A 19,938-nucleotide genomic window follows, 5' to 3' on the forward strand; every position below is an offset into this window, starting at 1 on the left:
TAAGTTATTTTACGATGCATAAGCTTTGTCAACAATTCATGGTCGAAATATATATAAAGATAGATAGCGAACGATTTCGATACTTCGATTTTGATTCAATCAAAAAAAGCTGCGTGCAAAAGATTCTCAAAACAATTGTTAGATATTGGAGATGGGAAAGTTACTACAGATGAAACGGGATGTATAAAATTACCGAACGATTTCTGCACAATCATTTATTCGCAAGATGCTCTCATTGACCAGATATGTCGCAGTGTACACAGACAATACACAAATCATGAGTGGCTGGCAGAAAAAGCAATTTTAGTAGTAAAAAATGTGGAGGTCAACGAATTGAATCTCAAGATACAAAATTTGTTACCAGAAAACTTGGTGTCATACAAATCTAGATACAGTTTGCGATGCTACTGAGGTTGTAAATTATCCAACAGAGTTTTTAAACTCATTGAATTTACTAGGCATGCCACCGCATAATTTACAATTGATCATTACAATTTACCATCGATAAAATACCTCCTTCAGAGTCATTTAAATTTGTAATACATGCAGATAAAAAACCACCAGAAGAACATAGAGGCAGGTATAATGCACCAACGGCAAATGAAGTTACTTTAGTGTTAGTAGATCAGCAGTTTGATCGAAGAGACATCATCCTCGAAAACCGAAGTAACTCACTTCACCGTATCAGTGAGATACATCGAGCATACGACGCACTGCAGTATCCTTTAATGTTTTGTTGGGGGGATGATGGGTATGCAATCAATATACCACAACGCGATCCAAAAACTAAGTTACCGCTTAAAAAAACTGTCTCTGCATCAAGTTTTTACTCATATAGAATAATGGTCAGAGAAGGAGAAGACAACTATTTAGTTAATTATCGTTCTCTTATCAGTCAATATTTGGTAGATGAATACGCCAAAATTGAAACTGAAAGACTAAATTACATCAAAAACAACCAAGCCAAATTGCGTGCAGATAGTTATATTCATTTAAAAGATGCGATTGGACGACGAGACATAGAAGCTAATCAGTTAGGCCAAATGGTTATACTCCCGTCAACTTTTACTGGTGGGCCAAGGTACATGCACGAAAGAACACAAGATGGTAACCTACGTTAGATATTACGGTCGTCCTGACCTTTTTATTACTTTTACATGTAATCCTCGCTGGGACGAGATGAAAGAGCTCTTACTTCCCGGTCAAAGATCATATGATCGACATGATATAATTGCAAGAGTGTTTCGGTTAAAAGTCAAAAAGACCATGAACTTATTGACAAAAGGTAAAATATTCGGAGAAGTGAGATGCTATATGTATTCAACAGAATACCAAACTGTAGAGAGATTCAGGTAGTTGTAAGCTATAACTTATCGAATAGGTTATGATAATAATCATTATCTTAAAAACTAAATTAATATGTATAAAATATTATTTCAAAAATCTTAATTAATTTAAATTTCAATAGATTTAACAAAATTTAATCTTGGCAGGTTACATACATTTATATACTTAAACCCGGCAACGACGGGTAATTCAGCTAGTAAAATATATTATATATATATAATAATAATAATAATAATAATATTAAGAAATTTTAAAATTTGAATTGTCAAATTTTGTTTATCAATCTTCGTAGCAAAATATTTTTCCTAATTAGTACCTAATCGTTCATACGCACGGCATTATTTGGAATTAATTGACTAGAATGTTTTTATTTGATTGTATTTTAATTCTCGTTGTGATTAAGCCTATGCAAAACCGTATTATACGATTTTAAGACGTTAAACCTCTTATTTGATAATTGATCATTATTCGGAAACAATAACTTACTGCAACGTTTTTAATATTTTCAAACATCTATTCACAATTGGAACATCTAAGCTAATTAATTATATTTTATATTAACAGATATTATGAACTCGTTGTTCAGTCCAAATCACAGTGCACTACGTGTTTAATATAAATTTATGAACATGATAATTTTTTGTATTTCTGTAACAAAATTATTACTTTTTAATAAAAATTTCAAGTGCAACTATGTTAGACTATATAATATTAGAGATATGAAACGTATAATCTTAGAATTATAAATATGCTATAAGATTTTAACTACAAAGTTCTAAGAATAAATTTAATTTAAGATTTTTTTAAAAATTTGTATTCAATGCAAATTTAGACGAAAACTCGAGCGAATGGGTAAACGATATTAAAAATATATGGGTTATAAATCATGTTTTTTTTCTTGAATATATTACATATTTCATTAAAATTTATTTTATTTTACTACAAGATAATGAGTATAAATATTACTGACTTTTATAATATTGTAAAATATTTTAATTATTTTTCAAATATTTACATTACATATGCTGTTGCAATTTTCGGGTTTCACAGTACAATTATTAAAGAGAAATTTTTCAATTTAATTCAAAATATCTTCATAAAATATGTCAATTATATATTACTATGTCAGTAATTTCTATATTGATTATCTGATAGTAAATTAGTTTCAATATTGGTGGTACATTTTAATAAAATATGTAAAATATTCAAGAATTAAAAGAAAACATGATTTATAACATACATATTTTTAATATCGTTTTGTATCTCGTTTACTCGAATTTTTGTCTATATTTGTATTGAATACAACTTTTTAAAAAATCTTAAATTAAATTAATTCGTTGAACTTGGTAGTTATAATATAAGCTTATAGCACATTTATCATTCTAAGAAAATGCATTTCATATCTCTATTATTATAATATAATATATAATTACTATATTATAGTCTTATATATACCTATAAATAAATCTTATTTTATATTATTATAATATTATAGTAGCATTTGAAATTGTTATTAAAAATAATAATTATATTACAGAAATACAAATATAACTAAATTCATAACTTTGTATTAAACACCCAGTACATTGTGATTCGGAATGGACAACGAGTTTATAATATCTGTTACTCTTATTAAACATATTAAGCTTAGATGTTCTAATTGATTATTGATGTCTAAAAATATTAAAAACGTTGGATTATTGTTACATACAAGTTATTGTTTCCGAATAATGATCAATTAGCAAATAAGAGGTTTAACATTTCAAAATAAAATCATATGGTACGCCTTTGCATGGTCTTTATAATGACGATATATATATATAAATATATCAATACAGAAATAATGCGTTTTAAAATATAAAATAACACATATGAACCTTTGTGTCATTTATGATTCTAATAATACTCAAGTTATGAGTGTAATACCAAAATTATGAACTTGTTTGTATGATTTGAAAATTTCAATAAATTATGATTTTAAACGATTCAAATAAGGCTTTCAACATTTTTTTTTTTTTGCATATTTGAAGTATCGAAAATATAACTTCAATTCAAATAATTGTTATTGTCATTGTTTAAAGGATCGTTGAAATTGTACAATAAAAAAAAAATAAAATAGAATAGGAGTGAAAGTTACCAGTTTTGACATGACAATCCAACATTTATTTTTTATAACATTGTAAAATGTTACTCTTAAATTCAGTTTGCATTTTTTACCTCTATGTTGTATTACAAATTATTTATTCCACTGAAGTATCAAAATAAACAGAAAAAAACCAACAATTGAAATTCAAAATTCTTCGCAGTTACCTTGTTTATAGTTTTTCCTCAAGTTCGGAGAAATGAATGATGAGAAATCGAAAAATAACTTCTTCGAAGTACATTGAATGTTCAATATTGAATTTATTAAAACTTTGTATAAAACATAATAACATTGTACATTAATATATTACAAATAGAAATAATTAGGTTAAAATAAATTATAAATACTAAAAGAGGGTGAAACTTCTGGGTTCGGCGAAACTCAACGATTTGGCGAGATTCAGTGACGGGTGGATGGTTGTTTGTTGTATTGGACTTTTAAACTTGAAAATTATTCTCTCGGTTTTAAGTGAACGAGGATGCATGGATCAGAAGAACTACATAAATTAATAAGGTAGAATGAACTTATAACGTTTTAATTTTCGCAAGAAATTAAAAGGCATCTAAAATTTGAGAAAAAAGAGAATTTTAAGTGCCTTTAATTTCTTAATCTAATTTTATTAAAATATTTTGAAACTATTAAATGTCATTAAAGACTTTTTAGTAATTTTTATTTTTTTATTTTATTATATACAAAGACAATTTTATGAAAAAACTTGTTTTTAATTATCAAGTCTTGGAAATAAAAATTTAAAATTTCTGAATTTTTGACTAAAAAATGTAAAGCAGATTTTCGTGTTTTTAGCATTTTGTTAAAATTTAATATTCAAACATTTTTAAAATATCTCTATGTTATGAGATCTTTTTTTTTTTCATTAATTAGATATAGAAACATGTAAATATTGTATTTATGTAAATTATTCTATATATGGCAATCATTGATATAAGGTTAATCTAAAAGAGTGCCATAAAAAAAAAAAAATAATAATAAAAACAACGATATGAGTTAACTAAGGTAAACTACGCGGTAAACCGTCACGTGAAGTCAGCTCGCGTCAGTCCTCATTGATGGTCTTATGACGGGATTGGATTTTTGCGGAAAAGTGATTAGACAGGGAAAGTACATTAAAAGCCGCAAAAAACGTCTTTATACTCACTGAGTGTGAACGCGCGTACGCAAATTTGGTATTTTTACAATCTCGCCAAAAAGGTAAAACGTTTATTAATCCGCGGAAAAACGTGTGACAACACAGCAAGAATGCGATGCGCTTCGAACGGCCATTTACGATTCGTTCGCCGAATGCAGTTTCACCACAAAGAATCTGAACTCATTGTTAGCTTAACCTAACTTAGGTATCCGACGTATGATGAAAGCGCATCTGCCGGGATCATATCGGTTATTTCTGTACGATATCACAAATTCGTTTCGTGTACTTCACGAAAGTCGATTTTGTATTTTTTTTTTGTTTTTCAAAAATTCTTTAGTTCAATTATTATGATCACAAAGTCATTTTAGAGTTTTCCTGAATTCAAAATTCAAATCTAAAATAGTGTTTTATAATTTTTACATGCCCCCGTGATTTTTGTATAAATATAACAAACCAATTCTAAGTAGAATAGTTACTCGTAGTATATTATCGGATAATGGTACTGTTTAAATATCAAAACAAACATTGTTTTCGACTTAAAAATAACATTTTTCAAATCAACTTTATAGAATATCAATTAAGTACCTAATATAGAACCTGTATAAATTATAAACATTTTCAGTCAATTGATTTAGTGCGCTGTTTAAAATTTTCAGGAACATTTATATTCGAGACACGAAATTCTCAGCCCTACTGATAATAACATACAGGCATTTATTACAATGGATAATCCGTACATGTTCGTAGAAAATACGTTCTGTCCGTAATTATAAATTTCGATTTGGTATGGCAAAAAATGATTGACGACTTTGATTGAGGGACTCGCAAGTAGATGGCTTACAAGTTACAAACAAAAATTTTCAAGTACTTTTAAGTACGAATTTACGTATGCGTCGACGACGTCGTAAGTATAATATTTTGGTCCATCACCTATTCGTTCCACTAATCTTGTTGATACAGCGATAACCACGTACAATCGACGACTGCATTGATTTGGAATAAAAAAATAGCGACAACACACACCAAAAAACCCTTCGCTATTACTTCGTGCACAAAAATAAAGTTTTGAAAAAAAATTCAAGTTGTGACATTACACTTGGTAATGATTAAACCTTTGAAAGAAGTGATGTAACATGGAAACTAAATGAAATGCCGTATTGTAATATTACAAATACCTATGACGACAAATAAGATTAATTGTAAAGCTAAACATTTAGTCAACACAGTTTTTACTTGGCAAGACGCATGAGCGAATGCAAATAAATCACCGCCATAAAAATTTTTGTAAATAAATTTATAATAAATTATAAACAATATGTTGAACTAAGTGTATTAGAATTAATACTATGATTCAAACTGCCCAGCGTTATATCCACTCGTTTTATACCGGTTCGCAATAGAGTGTACATATAATTATCATAAACAAGTCGATGGTTGACGAAAAGTTATTCCAAAGATTTGTTAAAACAACGTACCGCAGAGATAGTCAAAGTTGTTTTAGCAAAGAAATCGACAGGTATATTGTTATACCTATTCGCTTATAAAAAAAACGACTTGACAGTACACTGTTTTATCTGAAGTAAACATTAATGTTGGCAAGTGAAAATCTTTTGCGACGACAAACGTATTGAAACGAATAATTTCTAAAAAAAAAAAAAAAAAGCTAACTCATATCGACGTTCAATTTTTTGCTCACGATTAACTTCTATGGATCGCGATTGTATGCTTGACCACTCTTTGTTGTACGTGGCCAATACTTGAAGTCACAAAGTAAATAATACACGAATATGTATTTATTTTTTATGTCTATTGATTTTTCTTCAAAACCATATTCATTTTATTATTGTTTGTTACATATGAATTACAGATAAATCTATCGATCACATAAAATCGCTAGTAAACAAAACAAAACATTATCTGCACAAAATTACACTCAAAAATTTAATTCTGACGAAAAATACTTTTCAATAAGTTTACAAGGCAAATCTTATTATTTGACATGAACAATATAAATTAAATCTAATAAATGTATCTAATGTACCTAATGAATAGACAAATTAAAAACAATAGGAACAGCAAAAACAGATCAAAAGTTCAGAAAAATTATTATATTATCTTCAGTATGCGAGTTTCAAAATACCAAACAGGGAAAAAGCGTAAATATAGAAAAGTGGGAATCGTGGTCTTTGAAAGGAGCGGATAAGTAGTGGAACACTCCCTTTTCATACGGTCACTAATACCCAACTATAACAAAAGATAAGTTTTTGAAAGGAATGATAAAAATCCTGCTACACTGGACACAAGCCTTGCCGTAAAGCTTTGTGGAAATCTTAAGTAGATAGAAATAAGAAGGAGCACGGTGGATAATGCATATAATTTATAAAATTAAAGGATAATATGGAGGCTCGTTAAGGAGAACAAACCGATTCAAAGGATTCTTGATGATACGCAAGGAACGCTTTCCAAGTACGAGGAAAAAAATGACAATCTATATACAAATGAATCATAGCCTCTGTAGGAACACACATACAGAATTAATGATGATGTAAAGAACTTATAAATAAACCGTAAATGTGTAGTTCGAAAACGATGTACGACACAATAAATGAAAATGCACACGTCCGTTCCATATATAGTGCATATAATACATATATGTATATTATACTGCGATTTGATGATCTGGTTTTTCTTTCGAACACAATATAATACTACATAATGCGTATGAGATTATATCTATTTATAATTAAATCAAATTTTAGCGTATATTAAATATTCCACGGTACAGAAATTCGCAGGTAACGTCATTACTATACAATCGTGAAGTCGTTGGTTGATGTGCATAACGTTCCAGTTTAACATATATGCTAACAATAAGTATTAATTATAATAATAATTATTATTGCTAAGAACCGTAGATAAATTAAACCATACGAACAAACGGGAAACTAATTCGTATTGCAATCTGTACATTGCTTAAAATCGATGAAAGGATCTTAGAATTTGCTGTTATTTTTGGTTCTTATGTGATCGGTACGCATAGTTTATATTGTTTTTTTTTTGGAAATTCGAGGTAATAGTAGTGTTGAACCTAAAATAATATCTCCCCAGAACAGTACTATTTTAATTTAGAAAGGTATCATACGACATGATAAGAACGATAGCCTAGTTTCCAAAATATCTTGTTTTCATTAACTCTTATTTAATATTTTTCACATTATCTGGATAGAGCTGATATTTCATGTTTATACACGAAAAATTACTATAAACCAAATGTTAATATAACCCGTAACATATATAACATGCACAAAAAAAAAAAAAAACCAAAATGATAATTAAATTTCAGTGTATTAGATATTTACTAGATGTATGATTTAAATCAGTGTTTTCTCAATCTTTGTGTCGCAGGATAAGTTTTAGTGCGTCACGAGTTATTTAAATACAATTATAATTGTTTTACAGTATGTTGCCAAGTATAAAATATTTTAACTGTGTGTTGCTGTAATAAAAATTATGAGAAACAACGATTTAAATCATATAGTGTTTACTTAATGTATTGAAATTTAACCATAATTTTAGTTTTTTTTTTTTTTGTGCATATTATATATATTAAGGGTAATGTTAAAATTTAGCTAATAGATGGATTTTTGTATTTGAATACGACATGTCAAATCTATCCGGATAGTATTAAAAATATTAAATAACAGTTTTTGTTAGCATTCTGTACACTATAGTGCAGTCTTGTTGCAGTTTATTTGAATAAATTACGTATCAAATACGTAATTTAAATAGTTTTGAAAAATAAATACTTAGACGTAGTATTTTAAATAATTTTCCAAAGTATCTGTATTTAAAATGAAATAATTTTTTCAATTACTGTTTTTACAAATTGTATTTCAATTATCTTCATTAAAATAATAAATAATTTTAACAATTACATTGAAACTTACAAACAAATATATCGTCATATAGAGAAATTCGTTAAATAAAAGTATATATTGAATAACAATAAGAATCAGGGTTCTTAAAAATAATTTGTTGAACAGAAAATTTCATAAAGTAGAAGTTATTTTTACAGAAATTTTACTGTAACTGGTAAACTTATACACATTTATGGCTGTAATATACTACATTATTACTCATATCAACCAAAAATTTCATAACTAATTTGGAGAATCGTTTTATTTCTATTTTTCAATTAAATTTTAATTAAATTTATTATAGCCTATGGGATCTTCGAATTGTTTTATTCGTTGAAACCACGCATATGAATATATTATTAAAAATTCTTTTAATTTTTTTTTTTTTTTATGTTTAAATGGTAAACTATGTCATTAAAATTGTATAAGTAATTTAAAGTATCCATGAATACTTTTTTGAAGTATTCAAATACGTATTTTAAATACTTTTGAAAATAGATATCTGTATTTTAATAATTTTAAAAATTATTTTTTACAAGTCTGCTATAGTGTCACGATAATAAAACGTAGGGCCGCCAGAGTATAATCAATAATCCTTTTCTAACTTATAATTTATCTTAGCGTTTAAGTGAAAAATAAAAAGGTCTTGTACTCTAGTACAATGTCAGACGATTTTTTTTTTTTTTGTTACATGTTATTACCTTATATTCTATACGATTACAATGTTTGTTTTCACATGTGATATTTGTGAGTACAAAATTGTTTTACATTTTTATTTCATTAAAACAGAAATATAAACAGTATTTTATCGATTATTTGAAAAATTGTTCTCTAAAAAAACGAAAATATAATTTATTTAATTTATTTAATGAAAATGATTTAAATATACTAAATGAATTGAACGATGGCAAGAAATATCTTCGTTAGGTGTGTTATGCTAATATACATATTAAAAGTAATCTATAATGAATTATTACTAATTATAAACACATTATACATATTCTTACTATATTTAATTTTTTTTTTTCAATTTATATTTGAATTGTTCAAAAATTACATATTAGCCGACCTATATCGAAATTAGCCAAATGTTGACATAACCCGTAACATATACATAACCTAAAGTGATAGGCACCTGTTATATATAAAAATTTAAATAAAATTAATATGGTTTATGAATAAATCACGCAAACATTTATTGTAATGAGTGTGTTTCGAAAAATGTGGAAAATAAATATCAATGGGAAATGTCGTTGAACATTAACTAAAGAGTACAGAATTGTGTGTGTTTAACGGTATATATATTTTGTATTTGAAATAACATACATTTGTAGTGCGTAGGTTGTCTCCAAACTATTATCGAACACTTACTTTTTCTTTTTAACAGCTTAACGGTCCATTAAGGATCTGTGCTGCCACTTGTAAGCCTCTCCATTTTTCTCTGTCCAGATTCCTGTCTGCTGCTGCAATTCTATACAGTGTGTAAACGGTAATCGAGAACACTCAATATCTTTGCGTAGAAACCTGCTATTTGAGTTCTGTTTTTTTAGCAGTTGTTATGACATAAAAATACACATTTTTATGGTCTTTGAATTTTTTGTACTTAACTAGTCACGCGCATGCGCATGCCAACTTTTTTTTTTAAATGGCAATCTCCTGCTTTAACCACTAATTATTTTTTGCCTATTTTTTTAATGAATTTTGTTAGTTGAATCAACTTTCTAAGTCCAAAATTGATCAAGTTACAGCAATTAAAAAAAAAAAAAAAAATTTAAAAAAAATGCGCTTGATTTTCAGCTTTTTGATTGTAACTCTGAAAATAATTATTATGGGATTGTTAAAGATTGACATTTTCATAACTATTTATTACGGTGATATTCATACGTTATTTTAAGTGCAATTACTGAATAATTTTCTATTAGAACGTTAAGTTATAAATGTATGTATAAATTGTTCAAATTAATTAGGTAATTACCTCTGATAATCTAATACTTATCGTATTTTTCGGTCATTAATAAGATTAAACATTAGGTTTACCTTATTGTAAACTTTTATCTGTATGACAATTTGATATAAAATTAAATACGATGAGATAAATGAAATAACTGAACATTTCGATATTTTTCATCGTTCAAACCGTGCGATACTCCGTGACAAATATGCCTCATTCAGATAAAGTTGATAAGTTGTTTATTTATTGGGAGTGTACGTCTTGCGGCACAAACATATGCACAACGTTACCCAGGTATAATTGTCTTTATTTTTCTTTAGATAGTCTTCTAAGTTAGTTTCATTATTTTTATTTACTTCAGATAAAGAACATCCTGTCCATAGTTTTTTTTATAACTTAGAAAGGAATCTAAGAACCTATGGATCATTTTCTAAAAGGGTAAATAATTTAAAACAAAGACGAGGTGATGCTTTAGGTGAAGAGGTCGAGGAAAACCTATTAGCCTATGTTCGAGCAAATCCCAGAAGTTCAACACGGCACGTTGGTAGAGAGCTTGGAATATCTCATACCACAGTTTGTAAGATATTGAAAAAATATAAAATGCATCCATATCGACCAGATTTAGTTCAGCATTTGCGTCAGGGTGATGCACCTCGTAGACTAGCTTTTGTTACGTGGTTGATGACCAGTTTAGACGAAAATCCATTAATTTTAAACTCAATATTATGGACAGATTAATCCAAGTTTACTAATAATGGTGTAATTAATAAGCAGAATAACCGTTACTGGGACGATCAAAATCCACATCGGACATTTGAAACCAACAATCAAACTGTTTGGGGAACAAACGTTTGGTGTGGTTTAATTGGTGGTAAATTGCTTGGTCCATTTTTTTATGATGGAACACTCAATGGTAGACGATATTATAATTTTTTACTAAATGAATTACCAATGATGCTTGATGATATTCCTTTAGCTCTAAGAGGTAATATTATTTTTCAACACGATGGTGCTTCAGCTCACAATGTTCACAAAGTTCGCGACTATTTAAATGCACAATTTCAAAATCGATGGCTAGGAATTTACGGACCCATTGAGTGGCCACCACGATCACCTGACCTTACGCCATTAGATTTTTTTTTATGGGGACACTTGAAAACAATAGTGTATGCCGATCCTTCTATAAATCTTCAAAATTTAAAAGATAAGATAACAGCAACATGCAATCAACTGACTGATGAACAAATTACTGCTGCAACAAATAAAGAATTTATGCGGCGCGTTGAAGCATGTTTTGTTTACGGCGAAGAACAGTTTGAACAATTTATTCATTAGATTTTTTTTTATTTCTAAATTTTTATTAACTAAATAAATTGATAACTTAAATAAGAATTGAATTTGTTTTAAATTATTAATACGTTCTAATAGATCCATTAAATGTAAAGAAATAAACAACATACAAATTTACGTTTTTTCTGCTATAATAAATTATGATTTATTACACAAATTAATTATCACTCACACATCTTTTTCTACAGGACCCTTTCCATCTAGTCCTTAGTCCTCTAAGTGGTCGTTTCTTATTAATTTTTGTACTGTTCAAACATCGCATTAATATATGGTTGCCAGAGTATGAAATCACAAGATCAACACATACTGACATCATGTTTTGGTCTATTTTTTTACACGTATGTTCTGGGTAGGGAAAATAAAAATTGTACAGTTGTGAGTGTAAAATCAATATTTTAATAACCGTTTTCGCAGGTAACAGTGTACTAATAACAACTAATATTCACAGACCGTCGAATTAGATATCTTCTCTACTATACGGTTCGATGCCTAATTTGGAAACCTAATTTGGTCGAATTGATTCGCGATTGAAAGCGGTATTTTATTAAGTTGATACGAATTGGTTTCCGTTTGTTTTCCGGTCAAATAATTTCAATTTTTAATCTTTAATAAATGGTAGGTTGAACAAACATATTTGATATAAAATACAAATTAGATATTATAAAATATAAATGTTTCTTCACTCCATAGTATAAATGCAACAAAATGACAATAGATTGTTATATTAGAGGTTTAGCAAAGTATCGCTTATACCGCGATTGATTAAGATAACAATTGAGATATTGAGACTTACGTTGCTGACAACAATGTTAGTGAGCACTGTACAGTCTTGAATAATACATCGTCATTTATATAAATTTATTTTCTCAAAAACATAGATTGTATTTTAATTAATATTTTTTTTATAATTTTTCGTTATTTTTGAGTTTATGTTCAGTTGAAAGGGAAGTTGAAGTTGTTAATTATTGACAGCTACAAGTTCGGATTCCAAAAGAACGTTTCGGAGGATAACATACAGTGGTGGATATCTACAAAACGAAAATGAAAAGCTTACGTGAAATCGAATGTAGAATGGTTACGAGAAAAAGTCTTATGTCTGTAAAATTGAGAAGGAAAATATGCATAATCAAATGGGAATCGATTCGGATCAACTTAATCAAATACCTTTTCCAAACGGGAACAAATTCGGTACAGGCCCTATTCGAACACCAAGACTCAAGTCACGAAACTTGTTGTATACCAGAAAATCCGGGGTGCATTGTGACCCTATATTCGCATATCCCGACCAGTCCAATCGTTAACGTCTTGCACATGTGAGTACCAGAGCGTAGCTAAGGAGGATATAGCTTACAAATATATTAATTTTTAACGGAATTTTAAATCGACCCATATATGATCCAATACTTAAGCTGCTTATAACTTTTCAAATTTTTATTATTTAATTATATTTTTTTACTTTTTTTATTATTATTATTTGGTTGCACCCTTGCGTGTGTACATGGATACAAGGATCCATGCATAGGCCAGACATTTGTCTAATCTATTATACAGATAGATCATCACGGTCTGTATGTTGTATTTCTTAAAATTTTCACGCGGTCTTGTATATTCTTATTTTGACAAAATCTCACGCATGCCCACATGTCACCATAGGTATAGATATAGGTATAGACATAGGTATAGTCGAAGATTACTTGTGAGTACAGGGTAATTTTCGATTTTATTATTTACAGTTTCGATCTCAATAACATTCTATTATGTAGAAATATCATCCAAGGTGTAAAAATTACATTTATTATTCTGTTATATATGATTTGCTTTCGTTGTGAATGGGTAGATAAAAGAAAAAATCTTTTATATTTTGTGTTACTGCGATAGTCTGAAATAACTAATCGAAAAGTATCGATATTAGTATTCATTATATTTATATATCAAAATGATGTGACGTGGTAATAAATTAAAATGTTTCCGATATTATTGGAAACCATTGTCTAATTCGAATTAAGTAGACGGTAAGGAAAATAAATAAACGAAATCCCCATCGGCTCGTATCGTTTTAGGCGTGTATTAAATATGACTTTCAAATACTAGATATGCGTTTGTATTATGAAAGTAAATGATATATGATGAAAGGATTTGTTATTATAAATAATTTTTTGTATAACATGCGACGACTATTTTGGCGAAATATGCATTCTAAATGTTTTATTAAAAAGTTTTACAATCACACGTAATACATATACAAAGCGCCTGTTCTTCAAATCCAATACTTTAAATTGTTGAACAAACAACCACTCATACATTTATGTATATTTATTTATCTATGTATGTATTTATATACTATATAGCTGGTGCATGTTAATAATAATGAACATTTCAAGTTCTGCTTAAATGTATTTGACTTGATAGTCACTAAGCTAAACTAAGCTTTCACTTACTACACTACTCTGGTAAAATATTTATTTTTTTTTTTTAATTTTTTCTACTGTATTATTCAAATAAAAGTCACTAAATAGTTATTTATTTACAACTTTGGTTTTACTGAACTATTCGAAATGACTAAATATCGTAATCGTACCAACACTGTGCGTACTTTTGTTGCTATATTTTTTACGATAATGGTTTACAAAATCAATAGATATACTGCAGGATAGTTTTTCAACGTTTAACGTTGCAGGTTTACAGTGTCATAATTTCGATACGTATTTAAACAAAACATCATTCAACATTTTTTCAAGCTATTGTAGCACAATCAAAAATTATATTTTGTTGACTTCCTAATTTTACACACGGAAAAAATGGATATACATTGGATAAAATTGATTGTCGAATCGGTAAATAGTTCATTATTCGGAAAAAAAAAATATTTATTTTTATAACACGTCACATTAATTTAAATGAATTAGGTTTTTAAATTTTAAATTTACACGGGTTATACAATTACTAAGTACGACGTATATATTAGACAGAGGCGAGGGGGATTTCGGGTCCGTAACCCTCCATTGAAATTTCAACGCTTACATTTTTTATGCGATTCAAATAAAATTTTATAAAACTTCAAATAAAATAGTATTAATATTATAAACGTATTTTGAAATCTAAACCATTTTTTATTTGTTATCGTATTTATCATATTCATTATAATTAATATTATACAATGTTGTGGCCTTTAACCCGAGGATTGTATAACTTTTAAGATAAACACGAACAGATAAGTTGTAGTTCGTAATAATAACTATCGTTTTGTGGAGGTACCTGTCATGATAGTGATTATTGGCGGCAAATATTATATTATATTATCATATTTATAATCAACAGACCCGTGTTCGCTTGAACTACAAAAAATCTATAAATAGATATTAGGTATTTTTCCATTTAATAAAACAAAAATTATTAATATTAACTATCATAATTGTAATCAATAATGAGAAACGAGACAATGACCAATGGAACTATTACCCATATAACTTGTTAGTTATTAAATGTCAATTGACGTTTATGTGATTTTGTGACCCGTGTTTTTCATATTTTTTGAAGATTTTTAATTTTATTGAATTCGAAAAACTTTTGCAAAACGAAAAAAAATTGTATTTTTTGACAAAGTTAACCTTAAATGTATTTCTAGGGCATTTTTATACCATTTTAGTGCATTTTTTTTGTTTTTAAAGCATTTTTAAATATTTGTTCATAAAAATTAACGAAAATTACAGAGAAAGGATACTATCCAACTAACGACAATCATTTTTGTTTCAAAATATAAGACAACATATATATTCAATGTAATAGCTATTTTGTTCAGGTTAGTAATAATGACTAGGTAGCAAAAATATTTTAAAGTATTAGCAATTTATTTTATTTTAAATTATGATTTAAAACGAATGAAAAAAAAACAGATGTATTACAGAACTAAACTAATGACAATGTAAAATACTATAAAAAAAAATAAATAAAAACATTACTGTGGTATAATTTTAAATTTTTTCTCCAATTTTTAAGCTATAAAAAATATAATTTAAATGCATTTTTATAATACATTTTTTGAGACATTTTAGGGTATTAAAATCCTGCCCCTAGTTATAACTTATTATTTATTTTATATTTTATTATAGATAATATCTTATTCGATATGAAGTTAATGTATGGTGATGATAAGTATAAAGTGATCTATGATCTAAGGAAGTACCAAATTGTTTTAACAATAATTTGCATGATTGTAATATATACGAGTAGAAGCGTTTTCAAAGTGTGAACTATTAATTAATTAAGTAAATTTTCTCGATCTTTAATAGTAGTATTTTTTTATTTTTTTTTTATATCAACGTGTAACGTTTTAATCACTGAACCACTACCAAGCATTTGATGCCGCGTAACGTCGTAAAATAAAACTTTTTGCGTGTGGAACGATAAAATGATTGTGTTTGTAGTGTCTGCAATCAATTACACAATAATTTAAGCTCAATTTAGTTCATAAAAATAATTAACTACTCATATAATTCATTGGGTTTTCATACTTTGACGCGTATTATCAGCTAGTTTACCTCCAAGTACTTATTTTTGAAATATTTTAAGTTTCACGTTAATTTTAAATGAATAAAATTTATTCAAATTTATTTAAATGTATATTTATTTTCCCTCTTTTTTTATATGTATACAAGTGCATCGTTTGAGATTCAATTACTCGATGTGAGTTACAAGTTTATATTTTATTCACTCGATAGCGAAAATCGTTTGTGACTTCTATTGGACATTTCGTGTAATCATAATGAATTCCTAGTGAAAAATACTAGGAAAAAACTATCTTAAAATTACCAAATTTAGTTGGTCATAATAATTATAAAAAATATTTTAATAGCGTGCATACATAATAAGAAAATCATAGTAATCTTAATAAAGTTTATTTTGCTAGCAAATAGTAATTATTAATATATTGTTAATAATTTGTTAGTATATATTTTATCAGATGGGTTGAACCACTATAAATTCCTCGTTTGGTTTTTTTTTTTTTAATTATGATATACCAAAATTGATATCATACACATTGATTTCAAAGATTTTCAAATTCAGGGTCAAATTAATCAAAATATATTGCGAAATTTTTATTAGGTTGATATTATAATCAAAATCGAGGCGTTCGTTTATTATGTAGGTACCTATATACCTAGTAAAATACAAAAAAATTGTGTACAACAGTTTGATTGATTATCTCTCACCCCACTTATAAACCTTTCGGAGAACTTGATCGCCCAATTCCAGTGCATTTTATAAGAAATTTTCACTGGGCGACAAAAAATGTTTTTCTCAAAATAGTCAATGTATAATACCATAGTACGATTATAGTATTACACTTTTGTTTCGCATTATTTCGCCCAACCTTTTAAAATACTGTCGACAGAGTATAATCACTGGGCGACATTTGTGTCACCTAGTTAACTAATTAAAAAATGCACTGCCCAATTCAATGTTCCATCCTTATCCAAACTAATCACTTCTCTTCAAATTTTCTTTAAAGTTCACCGCTAGTCCGGAAATAGTGAACCTGCCTCTTCTTTAAAATCAAAATATCTATATATTATCAATGAATCCATATTCGACCAGTATTTTTTCTTTTTTTTTTTTTTTGGACCATATCCCGTGAATATAAAATAATAATAATATACTGCGAAACATGTATTTTATAACCTATGAACCCTAGCTTATTCAATTTAAAAAAAATATTTAACTCGTGTTCAAAAATTGTAAATGATTCGCATGACTGTTACACGTTTCCATCAAAAGTGAAAATTTCCCTTTTACACCGATACTAGTTTCCATCAAATAAATTTTCTGTACCTCTTTACTAGTTTTTGCTAATCATTATATCCAATTTTTGCTATATTTCTTCAATATTATTAGTGCCAAACATGCGGTAAACAAAACAAAAGACAGCATTTACATTTGATGCTGTACTCTCCAGCCGTTCATAGTTGTTAAATCATTCAATTAGTTTAATGATTTTTCTTTCAACATTTTCGTTTCAATATAAGGTTAAAGTAAACAAAAGTATCAATATGAGTAAATAATTTGGTCTGTTGTAGATTTTCGACAAATATATAGCAAATATTAGATACTACACCAGCTAATTTTTTTTTATTATAAATTAACCAAATGCCAATTTTAGATAACTTATTTTGGTATTCGGTCAATAATCCAAGCTTTTTAATTTGACGATACCAAGCCCACGTTAAATGAAATCGGTACCCAATTGTTTCGGTTCGTAGTCAATTTGCAAGTACAATATTTAAAATTTCTTTTTCAAAATATGTGTTTATACTTCAGGGCGATAAACATCGGTGATAATCGATCGATAGATATTTATCAACAACTAATTTAAATTTATGTTTTTTGGTTTTTTGTTTAGATTTGTAATTTTTGTAATTTATAAATAAATAGATGATAAATTATATCATATGATGTATGATAAAGCTTCATCTCTTCGGTTCTAGTGCGGAGTGATTAAATTATTACTATCTTATTTTATTTTAACGTTAAAACAAGTCAATAAAATTAAATTCATAGCAGTGTGTAATATTAACCATATGAATATATACCACATATGATATTGTACAAAATATGTAATACTAGTGAGTTGTGTGATTGAAAATGATTTGGTGGAAAATGGAAAGGCATACTTTTGGTGGAAACATGTTCCTCCCGATTCGCAGTGCTTTATCTTTAAAATATGTATAGTAGTGATCGGAACGAATTATGTTTTCTAAACTCGCGGATTACTGTGATATTTTTATATAATAATATTTTGTGTATGGGATCGTGCAGAGAAAAATATTAGAATAATAAAACAAATAAGTAAAAATTGCTTTTACGGCATCCGAATGTTTTCGTATTATTTCGTAAAATATACGAGTGTTGCATAATATAAACAAGAGCGATTTTCAGCTGTTTATATATTTGTTTTCGTTTATTAATGCTCTTTTATCATTCTTCGGGTCAATTAATGCAAAAAAAAAAAAAAAAAATAAGAAAAGTTTTGTTTAAAAAGATTTATAACGAGCCTATAAACTATATTAACATTTGTCATGCCGTCTTGGTTCTGAAATATTAAAAAAATAGCTGGATCTTTTGAAAGCTTTTGTCTTTGGACGGGAATATTTCAAAAACCAATATTGTAAAAATCGCACAAAGCGCGGGTGTCACAAATGTCTAGGTCAATACAAATAGCTATAGACGATCGTGACAATAGCGATCACGTAAAGAATAATAATAAAATAAAGAGCCTAGAGATTCGCCGTCCCACGCAGATCGACTCGATCGTTTGACGGAAAACAATATGGCAATAAGTGCATGCTTGTACCGTGTATTACTATATGATTGCTTTAATTGAAATCGGTTGTACTGGTGAAACGCCGCGTTTGCCGTACCATAATTTATTGAACTTGCCGAGGTTTCGGCAAAAGCGTAATAACGGTCGCCGCGGGCCTAAGAAAGTTTCGCAACCGTTATCGGACTACGACGAATATAACAAAATATCGGTCTCGGGGACCGAGTCGACGACGACGAGAAAAATAAAACAAGAATAATAATACAAAGTTTATTATACCCGCACGTCTTATTAATTTTACAGTAATCTTATAAATCTATAATCGTATAAATCTAGACGCGGACGACTCGACGTGATTAAAATGATCTCGATCGCGCTCGGACGATAATTGGCCAATAGATCTCCGGCGTCCCCGGGGCCATATATTATTTGATATATTTGACGGTTTTTCTCCGCCGAAACGGGAAAAATCAAACGGAAAACGAACACGACCTCTGACCGGTAAAGCGTTGTGCAACAAGATTGTACGTGTATCACTATTATTACGTTATTGGTAGAGAAAAAAGTAATACGAGCACTGGTCGGCTACGGCTGGCAGCGAGTGCACGTAATCGCGTTCAGTCGGCGAACGATTTAACCGAACGGACAGGGCCAAACGGATTGATACGGATATTTCACGATCCCTTGTCGGGAGCGCGTGAGCGGTCTCCGTGGTCGGGGTGGGGGGAGTGCGCGCCAAAGTAAGACCGATCGGACTCGTGCGGCGTG

The 19,938-nt window shown here is 28.4% G+C and overlaps 1 protein-coding gene across 1 annotated transcript; it reads left to right on the plus strand.

The window, feature by feature from the left end:
* Nucleotides 1-10,713: 10,713 nt before the first annotated feature.
* LOC112692166 lies at nucleotides 10,714-11,840 on the plus strand. The gene is made up of 3 exons (XM_025566738.1): nucleotides 10,714-10,759; nucleotides 10,867-11,087; nucleotides 11,511-11,840. Exons 1-3 carry the CDS (start codon nucleotides 10,714-10,716, stop codon nucleotides 11,838-11,840), a joined length of 597 nt encoding a protein of 198 aa, XP_025422523.1.
* Nucleotides 11,841-19,938: the final 8,098 nt, after the last annotated feature.

This window comes from Sipha flava, unplaced genomic scaffold (genome assembly GCF_003268045.1).
Source record: "Sipha flava isolate LNK unplaced genomic scaffold, YSA_version1 71_pilon_pilon, whole genome shotgun sequence".
NCBI lineage: Eukaryota > Metazoa > Arthropoda > Insecta > Hemiptera > Aphididae > Sipha > Sipha flava.

Excerpts from the sequence above, each read along its gene's own strand:
- LOC112692166 (XM_025566738.1), top strand. The coding sequence starts at position 10,714 with ATGCCTCATTCAGATAAAGTTGATAAGTTGTTTATTTATTGGGAGT. Across the intron at positions 10,760-10,866 it reads GTTGTTTATTTATTGGGAGT|ATAAAGAACATCCTGTCCAT; the intron begins GTACGTCTTGCG and ends TATTTACTTCAG. Across the intron at positions 11,088-11,510 it reads CTCATACCACAGTTTGTAAG|GATGGTGCTTCAGCTCACAA; the intron begins ATATTGAAAAAA and ends ATTTTTCAACAC.